Source organism: Buceros rhinoceros, unplaced genomic scaffold (genome assembly GCF_000710305.1).
Source record: "Buceros rhinoceros silvestris isolate BGI_N320 unplaced genomic scaffold, ASM71030v1 scaffold9647, whole genome shotgun sequence".
In the NCBI taxonomy this organism is placed as follows: domain Eukaryota; kingdom Metazoa; phylum Chordata; class Aves; order Bucerotiformes; family Bucerotidae; genus Buceros; species Buceros rhinoceros.
In genome coordinates, this window is record NW_010422770.1 from 72,415 (window position 1) to 82,500 (window position 10,086).

The 10,086-nt window shown below is 49.8% G+C and overlaps 1 protein-coding gene across 1 annotated transcript in view; it reads left to right on the plus strand.

Annotated features, from left to right (window-relative positions):
- TACC2 (transforming, acidic coiled-coil containing protein 2) overlaps positions 1-10,086 on the plus strand; it is a 43,617-nt gene that overhangs the window by 29,720 nt on the left and 3,811 nt on the right. The window contains exons 8-11 of the mRNA XM_010140174.1: positions 437-580; positions 1,049-1,125; positions 4,685-4,728; positions 10,041-10,078. Of these exons, the coding sequence (XP_010138476.1) occupies positions 437-580; positions 1,049-1,125; positions 4,685-4,728; positions 10,041-10,078 (303 nt within the window). The remainder of the gene's footprint in view (positions 1-436; positions 581-1,048; positions 1,126-4,684; positions 4,729-10,040; positions 10,079-10,086) is intronic.

Below are 10,086 nucleotides of genomic sequence, written 5' to 3' on the forward strand. Positions count from 1 at the left end.
CAGGTCACACCTACGACCGTGAGCTGTCCTCCTGCTTCCTGGTCTATTTTTATGGAAGCGGAATTGCCCTTACCAAGCTCTCTGCCTCCGATTCTGATTTCCTCTGCTGATCTGCATTTCTTGGGGATGTTTTGATGAAATTTCTGCATCAGAAAATAGTAAATTTCTAATCTATATTAAAACATTGGTGGCAAAGAGCTGTCCTTATTTTCTCTCTCTAAGGGTAGTACGACTCTCTTGGTGGATCTTAAATGTACATCTCGTAACGGCGAAACTCCAAGCTCCTTGTCAGTGCTATTGCTGTTACAGTTTAAGAGTGCCCAGGATTCTAGTCCTAGCTCGGGACCCTGATGCCTGGCACTGCACCCAGAAAACAGATGAGCTAAACACGTATTTAATGGTTCGTTTCTTTGTATTTAAAAAACCAAACACACAGAGAGAACCTGCTATCCCAGCAGATGTGTCCATCTCTAAAAGCGCGCTGTACTCCCGGATCGGCACCACGGATGCAGAAGGCACCACGGCTCTTCTCTACCCCCAGCAAGACATAGATTCTGCGCTGCGGCTCGCCAGAGCAGAGGTAATTTTCTTCAGAATTTGGAAAAGGAAATCTGTGCCCCTCGTGGGTTTTTCTTTCCTGTTTTCTCCCGAACGATTCGTACCACGAACACGTGTTCTGTTCTTGAAACCATCCGCCGCCACGCCACAGCCCGGCTAGAGGCTTCTGAAGCAAAGGGTGCTTCGCTAGAAGTTTTACTTTTTTTGAGCTGTGTGAAAAGCAGACTTCATATGCAAATAACTTTCCTAAGGTGGTTTTTCAAAGCTTGAGTATGATTTCACAGCCAAACTTCTTTAATTACACCTTGCAGTCTGAAAAAGAAAAACAAATCACGGAGGATGCTTTAATTTGAACCCGTTACGCGCTTGCAAACTGTACCTCTGTTAATTAGGATTGGTATGAAATGAAATACTGTACGGTTATTCAATGTCCTCTTTAACGGATCGCCTGGTTTTACTGGGGTTTTTTCCCCTGCTTGCTTTATTTCAGATTGTGGCCAAGGAAAGAGAAGTGTCGGAGTGGAAAGAGAAATACGAAGAAAGCAGAAGGGAAGTGATGGAAATGAGGTGGGTTATAGCTTGTCACCGGTCACACTAACAGTCTCACTCAGCCTGTGGGTAGCACACAGGGAGCGTACAGCTGCTCTGGGGACCTGCAGGTGTTTCAGCACTGCTCAAAGAATCACTTTTCTTCCCGTCTAGTCAGGGGAAAGTTTCAGCCTTTCTTTTTCCACAGTGGTAGTAGCATAAGAATGATGCGCCAAGGAGCTTGAGCTGATCATTGACCTGAATCTGAGAAAGGTCATCGACTGCAAAAGAGAAAATATTTCAGGGAGTCTTTAAAGCCAATTATGTTCTACCTTCAAACAAACAGAAAAACCACCCCACCCCTCCCTTAACCCCTAAATGAAAGGAAACTGTCAGGTTATTTTAACATCCTCATGAGGCTGAATTTCCTTCAGTCACTTCTGCTCTGGCACCGGCTTCTTCCCAAAAACCCAAAGTCTCGGTGCTGTAAAGCTCAAGCCAATGAGCTGTGTCACCCGATGACCTACAGCAGCAATTCCTGCGTACATGCAGGAAACCTGTCCTGGGGGAGGAAGGGTGACGGGGCTGTGGTGCAGCACGGGCAGCTGCTCACGCGGGTGCCAGGAGTTGACCAGCAGCAGCGCGGGGCTCGGAGCCAAAGCATCTTTAGTGGAGCATCTGCAAGAGGCAAGGGCAGCCGCTTCATTCCTTTCAGAACAGCAGCACCCAGCTGAGTTTCCTCCCCTTTCTTGTGCCCTGCTTGGGACAGGAACCAAACCCTGGCAGAGCCCTCGAACGCATAATAAGGCAAAGCGGAAAGGAGCCGCCGCAAGCAGTCAAAGCCAGGCAGCAGAACAAGGCGCGACCCAAGCTGGGAGCTGAGCAAGGGCAGTCTCGGTGCCCAGCACACGCTCAAGTGCAGTGCTAGGTCTGTTCTCCAGAAACTGCCTGCGGGCACGTGGCTGCCGGCTGCTAACCGGCACTGGCAGAGGTTGCTTGTTGCTCAGTGGAAGAGCAGGGGGTGACGCAGAGCAGCTGACACGCTGTAGATCTGCACCTTCATCTTCCTCACAGCAATTTGCTTGTGCGTCTACACCAAATTTAATTTGAAAAAAACCCTTTACATTATTTAAGCCAAATTTCCCACAGACACATCCCTAGAACACGTGGGTGGAAAAAAATTCTGACTAATGCTGTCACAAAATGATAAAACAAGCGTGTGTGCCCAAAGGAAGATTTCGCTCGCAAGATGAAATGTTGGAGCAGTCCATGTGCAGTGGGTCAGAGACACAGCGATTGGGACGTAACGATAAGCGAGGAATGAAGGGATTATCTAGAGCTGCGAGCACAGAAACATCCCTTTGCCCAGGAGGAGAAGCTGTGCTGCTTTACCCAAGTCCTGCAGGCTCTGCCTGGAACGGCCAGAGCTCACCCACGTTTCCAGAAAAATGTCAGACGGGAGGAAATCCCACTGCAGGGAACAGGAGCCAGGATGAGAAGCCGCAATAATGTAATAACCATCGAAGAGCTAAACCAGGGAGGGCTGTACCGTAATCCAAGGGTAGAATGAGAGCGGGGCAAGAACTGTTCAACACGGTTGTTGGGAGGTCTGGTGGATGATGCCTGCATAAGAGGAGTCAGGCAGATGGCCTCCGAGATCCGCCGGAGCCCTGGATTTTGGTGGGTTTATGACTTGGGGAGGTGCAGGTTGCCGTGTGCCATCAGAGGGGGGGACGATGTGGGCAGCAGCCTTTGGTTCCCCAGCCACAGCGACCGTCACTTGGGCTGCTTGACGGCACGGGGCCTCTGGCGTGGATCTGGAACGAGACTTGCGTGACTACCTTGCTTTCCAAAGGGAACATTACGGAGATCGATGGGCCCCTGCAGTACCCGCTGCTGACCGGCTGCCACATGAGGCGTGGCCTTGTGTCACGCAGAGGACGTGGTGCCTACCTGAGCTAGTCTAAGCTGGTAAAAATAAGAACTAGGCAATCTTAGTTCTCGTTGCTGCTGCCTCCCACGGTGCAGCCCAGGCTGGGAAGCACTGTGCTGGTGTGAAACAGTGCGTAACGTCGTGTTGGTTGCCTCGAGTCCCTGGCTTCGTTTTCCAGGATGATAACACTTCCTGAAGGTGCCTGGTGGTGTTACACGGGTACGACGAGGCTTTAAAATCCTTATTGCTTACAGCAGGCTTTTGGGGTAAGCTCCTTTGGACATGAAACCAATCCCTTCCTTTTCAGGGAAAATCCTTGCAGCTATCTTTGAGTGTAAAAGCGTTGTTTATGATTAAAAAAAAAAGGGGGGGAAAAGCCAATTAAAACAATATGCTTGGCAGCAGGGAAGGCAGCATCCGAGGAGATCCCAGCGGAGGCCGTGGCTGGAGGCACGGCGGGCGGTGCAGGGGTGGGCTCTGCCCCCAGGACCCTAAGTGGGTTCTCCCTGAGCCTGAGCGAGGTCGTTGGGGTGCGCGGCGGGGAAGCCCCTCCTTGGCTGAGCACTCAGCAGGACCAGGGCAAGCGAGGCGCTGCTGACCTCTGGGGCAAGCGGCCTTCTCAGGGGATCTGTCTGGGATCCGGGTCTGAGACAGGCAGTACTGGATCGCTGCAGTAGGCTTGGGGAGCTCCACAAGCCTCTCCTTCCCGTACTGACTCCTGTCTCAGGATTTTCCTACATCCTGTCTGTAACTTCTCCAACTGCTGCAGAATTCTCTAAAATGGAGCAAGTGAAAGCGAGCTGAGACTTCAAAAGAGGCGTAATTCAACCACCAGCGAGCTACTCCGAGTATCCACTTCAGACGGAGTGTGGGATAGTGCTGGTTTCCACAGACAGTCCTATGTGGCTCGTGAATCAAAGCGCAGATCAAGCTAGTCTCATTTCATTAGCTTTATTTGGCTCTGGGCATGGATGGATCATCTTTCTAAATCACATTTAATCTGCTTATTTTGGCTAACCTCTTTTCAAGAAGGAAATTCAAAGCCTACCATGAGTATGTGAAATAAAACAGCCTTAAAAGTAACGTTTTGCCACCTCCGTTTGAAAAACAGATTTGGGAAATAGGGCAGCATGGACTTTGTGCTACCCGATGGCTCTTGTTCTGTGAAGCGCTAATGGGTCCTTTCGTCACGTCTGGAGAGTGGCAGATGAGATGTATTTTGGGGGAGGGCCAGCTACAGCACTGTTGGGTTTACCTGGCACCAGTTATAACCAAACATTTACATGAAAAATAAACAAGCACAAACATGGAGGAGCAGGGAGAAAGTAACGGAGAGGTCGGACTCTTTGTAACTCTTGGATTAGACCAACGTGATTCTGTTTAATTTTTGGCTGGTAATGTCCTCTGGGCATGGTTCAAAGCAGCCCCTGCTCCCTCCCCGCACCAAATGGGTCTCTGTGGAGAATTAAGTCAGGTGCAACGTTTAAACTGTCGGGTTTATTTGTTGCTCGGGTAAAAAGGAGCATATAGCAGCGCGAAGGGGTTCTGCATCTCTTCTAAAATACCATGGTTCAGTTATCGAGTAGCGCTATTTTCTGAGTGAGCATTCGCAATGATGATGTTTGCCAAAAGGTTTTCTTTTTTTTTTTTTCCCCCCTCTTACAGGAAGATAGTTTCCGAATACGAGAAGACGATTGCTCAGATGATCGGTAGGTGTTTCTGCTCTGACGGATGCTATCCTCCGCTCTGGTTGTCTGAAGAGAGCCTAGAAACGTGGTTGGAGCCTGTGGGCTTCATCTGGGTGCTAGCTACATCTGCTGATGCTGCTGGGAGTTGTGGATGCTGCTGAGGCACCAGTGTGTGCTGCCAGGCTGTGAGGAGAAGCTGGAGCTTCGTTTCACAGGCAGCAGCCCCAGGGCAGGCCAGGTCACGGTCAGGACCCGAAAGGTCAGGGCTTTGTCTTCTGCATCAAAGCCAACCATCCCGTGGGAGACGTGTTCAAACGCTTTGCCCAGAACTCATGGGGATCTCCGGGAGAGACTTTCAATGACCTAAAACCCCTTTAGTCATCTGCTCCCGACTGTTTAATGTTTAATTTAGCTCTTTACAACAACAGGGATTATCTGTGCTAAAGGCTTTGGTCAGACCAAAACCTAGATTAACTCCAATCCCAGCCGAGCGATTAGGAGGGGCCGATGCTCCTCCCCAGTTATTTACTGACACAGGGGTCTCCTCTAAGGTCTAAATTACGACACGTTTTGTCCCACCATAATTAGAAAACACCTTTGTTTAACAATCTCCCCCCAGATGAACAATGCTGCACGCAGCAGCATTTCAAAACCAAAGGTTGCCATCCTCGTGTGCTTCCCCGGGGCAGGAAGCTGCCCCTGGGACGGCGTTTTAAAGCCGCCCCGTCAGATGTCCGGAGCTCATTTTCCAGCTGCGGAAACCACCAGGGGCTCATGCTGCTTCAGCTCGAGCTGCTCCCAGGAAGGCGAGCGGGGTCGAGGCTTCGCTCTGGCCAAAACGGCCGTGAAGAGCAGCAGTGGCTGGTGAAAGCAGGACTGAGCTCGTCTGGCCAAGCTCGGCTAAAGCAGCGGTGAACTGTGAAATCCTGGAGGTTTATGACAGCTGGGAACGTGTCATGTTGTTTTGCCCCTTTTGAAATTGGCAGTCCCCTCACAGGGAGTCAGGGTTCCCACCCCCGCAGTCTTGGCTGCTTTAAAATTGTTGGGGTTTTTTAACTGCCGCTTGACTTGTGTTTCCGTACGTTTGTAACGAATTTGCTCAGTTTTGCCCAGAGAGAGCGGCGGGCAGTAGTTCAGCGTCTGGTGTCTTCGGTGCCTTCCGGCATTTCTCAGCAGTTGGGAGATAGCCCAGGCTCCTCCCAGGAGAAGGGGAAAATGGGCCTATAAATAAATAAAATTGCTGATAATAATAACTAAAATACTCAATAATTGTAATGGTAATAGCAGTAACTAAAATAACGACTAGGCAATAGTAACACGCCTGGCTTCACCCTCTATGGTGTTACGCCTCCGTTGCCTTTTGTTTGTACCCCTGAGCTAATCGCCTGCCTTCTGATGTAACATCTGTCGTTCCCATCACGCAAGTGTTGGAACAGGAGTGACCGGACTAATTAAGCACTTAATTCATTTGGGTTTGCGCTAAATGTCCTCAGCTATGGCTTGGTCCCTGAACCTGGCCGTCACTCACGTGGACAAACACAGGACCTGTCCCTTTTCCCCAAGCATGAGCATTTCGTTGGCAACAGAAGTTTCTTCTTGATAACAAATTCAAGTTCTGTTTTTGAGAAACAGATTAATTATTTAGACAGATAGATGGTGAGACTGCAGTGCACAGGAAGGTGTGGGGTAGGAGTCCTAAGGCAAAGGCGCAGCCACAGTGTACGTAGTAAATTCTACAACTGCCATTTCCTCGTTACAAAGAAATCAGGGATAGTTAAAGCATCGGGCCATTGACCGTGGGGGAAATAAAAAACCATTAAACTTCAAATTCAGGCTGTCAGAGCCTTTCAGATGTTCTCTGACAAGTTTTTAAGAGCTATGAACAACTAGCTGTGCATTTGCCAGGCGGCTGAAGCAGCCGCAGTGGCGCAGAGCACATCTGGTCCTGAGAGCAGGCGGACTGCACAGCTGGGCAGCGGCTCAGGGCCAGGCTGCCTCGCTGGCACCTCGCGTAGATTTGTGACCTCACCGTCCCGCTTCCTCCTGCCGTTTACCACAAATCACTGTCCCTTTGGGTAAAGGACGGTCCCCATCCCAGCACCACGCTGTGGCGGCAGACGCTTGTCTGGGTGCTGCTTGCCGCGTGCAGTGGCCGTGGAAGCAGTGACAGGAGTGACACTGGGTGACTGTGCCTAAAAAAAAACTGTGCGGGGGTGTGAAGCCTGGCGCTGCAGGAGCCGCCGCCGAGTCCCCGGGCTGCGGCAGGTCTGCTGTGTGCCGTCTCACGCAGGTACAGCCCAGCGCTCCCCGACCAAGCCGGTGCCGTTAGCTCCGCGCCGCGCGCTGCCACGCCGGAGCTTGCGAGCTCCCGGTGTCGAGATCCCCGTTAGGGTTTCTTGGCATATTTTTTTATGGATACTTTACTTCTTCCCCACCCTTTTTTCTTACACTCACCTCAGCCCCTAACACGTTTTTGTTCATGCTTGTCCCTGTTGAGAATTTCCTTTTTATTGGTGGATTTGTAACGTTGGGTTTTTTCCGTTAAAACCGTTATCCTCGTGCTGGTTCGTTTAAACGCATAATTAAACTCTCGCTCTGAAAACAAACAGATGTTATGCTTTGTGCCTTACAGGTTGTTGCATTACTTGTTTTCTGCTTTCCTAACAAATCCTGATTTTCTGTTTTGCTTCCGTTTTCGTTGCTTCTTGCTATTTGCTTGCAAAAACAAAACAGGCAAGCCTGGTAAGTAAAGCTTCTCACCAACTTTCACACCGGCATTTTGCACTTTTTGTTTCTTTTGCTTTTGTTCTCCGTTTGCTGCATTCCCATGAAGTAACGTCAGCCCGAGCGAGCGGAGCCGCTCTCGTTCTGTCGGTTTGGACGGCGTCAGTGTGAGCGTGTGAGCGTGGGGATTGGCGGGCTGCGGACAGGGGGTGTGCAGATGTGGAAGCCGTTCAATTAAAATATGTTAATTGCAGAACCTCAGAAATATCTTTAGGAATACGTGCCTACAACTGCTCGACTAAGATTTTCTGGCAGGCTGTTATCAGCACAGCTCCACTCAACAGCTTTTTCATTAACGTTGTATCATAGTTTTAGAAAATTATCCTGTAGATTTTCCAGTCCCCCTCCATCGTGCCAGGTTCTGGTTTCTGCAGTATTTAGCACTTTGGTTTTAAAAGTTCTTAACTGTTGTATGAGACTATCAGATGCCCCTTTCCTAAAGCTTGCTGGAAACTTTCCCTCTCTTTAATTTATGTGTGACTCCCTTTCCCAGTATAAATTCCCGGTTTCCCCTTGGAGTTTGATGGGGTGTCAGCTGACTCCCCACTCCGTGGGCAGCTCTGTGGTGCAAGGGAGAGGAGAAAGGGAGCATCGGGTATCTCTGCTCCTAATTCCCTGAGGGAGCTGGAGTGGGGCTGGGGGTGAGTGATGGGGAGCTGGTCCAGCCAAGGAGAGAGTCGGGCTCCGCGATGCCCTGGGAGGACCAGGAAGAGCTCGCTGGGTGTGAGGGGGCGAGTGCTGAGTTACAGACTGCGTAGATTGCCCTCAAAACACGTAAGAAGGAAGTTGCTAAGACACAAGCAGACACAGTCTCAGGAAAAAGTAAAGATGTGGCATTAAATACTTTTAAGTCTGTTACGGGATCATGCAAATGGGTCCCTTCCCCTGCCTGGAGCTGCGACGACAGAGGTTTTGCCAAAGACCAGGATCCTGCCCGTAGGTGTTTGGAATTAAGCTGGACAGCGTGTGATCTCCCGCTGACTGAACAGATCTCGTGCTGGAACACGAGGTGACGGCTTCACAGATTTAGGGAAATGGGCGAAGGATGATGAATGGATTTCTCACTTTACGTTCTCTGGGACATTACAGATGATCACAGAGGGCCTTTAAGAAGGCAAAATAGAGAAGAATGGCATTTTTTTTTTTTTATGAAATGCTCCCCAGCTGCTGTGGGTTCCTCAGTGCTGCCATATCAAAGGTGGTCACCAGTAAAGTCAAGGTGGTTCGTCCTGCAGTGCTGCACACTCAGCGCAGGTCCTGAGGGCTTCCCTGCTTCCTGCCATCTTCTGCATCCCCCAGAGCAAAATAACCCCAGCCAGGCTCTGCCCCAGCGAGATGCTGTCGGAGGGGTGCAGAACACGGGCAGCGTGAGCTGGCGCATGGTGCGGCACCGTCGCTGCGCTGGGCTTAGTTAGGCTACCAAGAAAATGTATTAAAGGAGGGAATATGCAAAAGGAAGAGATTGATCTGAGTTCTGGAATTGACAGCCTGAACTTCAGCATTTCAGAGCTGACCGGCACTATGAAATGCTTCATTCAGGTGAAGACTTAAACCCCCTCTCATTTAGCTCTTTATATTTCAAAATGTAAAGGCCTCAAGAAGTTGTAGGTGCAGATGTAGGAATGCCCTGTGCTGTTTCCATGCGAGAACATCTTCCCTGATTTTAGTTTCCATCACAAAGGAAGATGGTGATATAAAACTGCTACGTTTAGTGAACTGGTTTTCATTTCAGTGTCTTTCAGAGTAGCCCTTAAAACACGGAGACAAGGATCTTGCTTTGGGGTAGGAAGTGAACAATGAAGCGCTTTGGGAGACAGTGCCAGCCCCTTGCTTCCACTGTTACACGGGTGTTCCACGTTATTACTAGGTCCGTTCCTTAAAGTTCTCTATCGTATGGGTTTGGACTCCTCCTGTTCTTCCCCCCGTCCCTGCCACTCACCGAACTCTACACGGGAGAAGCTTGGAAGGCGTGTTCTGCAGACCACCAGGACTTGGGAGCTCTGTCTGATGTTAGATTTCCTTTCTGGCACTTGCTGCAGTATCCCAAGACAGAAAGTTTGCAAAACACTGTTTTTCCAAGGGGAGAATCTGAGTTGAATTCCAGTAAACCAAGCGCCTTGTTTGTACGGGATGAGAAGAGGGGCCGGGAGGTGACAAGCGGGATCGGCAACGGCAAATACTTGACTGCCGGTGCTGGTAGTGCGCGTGTTCTTGCCTTCCGCTCGTGCATCTTCGGACAAACAAGGGGAATTCAACACCTGCTGGTTTCCTGGGAACAGCTGAGAGGGAAGTAAATCATCAGTACAGGGAGATGCCCACATTTTCCCTAGAATCGAAGTATTTAAAGGTCACTGGTTTTAGCGACCATTTTCCAAAACAGGATTGAGTCTTTATATAAAAATGGCTTTTCTGCATCCTGCAAACTTACTAATGCACGATGTAGAGCGCAGTGTAGTAGAGTCTATAGACAGTAGTGAAATCCATAGGTGTTCCTACTATTGCCTCTCTGAAAATTGCTTTTTTTTCCTCCCCTCTCTTCTTTCTAACAGAGGATGAACAGCGAGAGAAATCTGTCTCCCATCACACGGTTCAGAA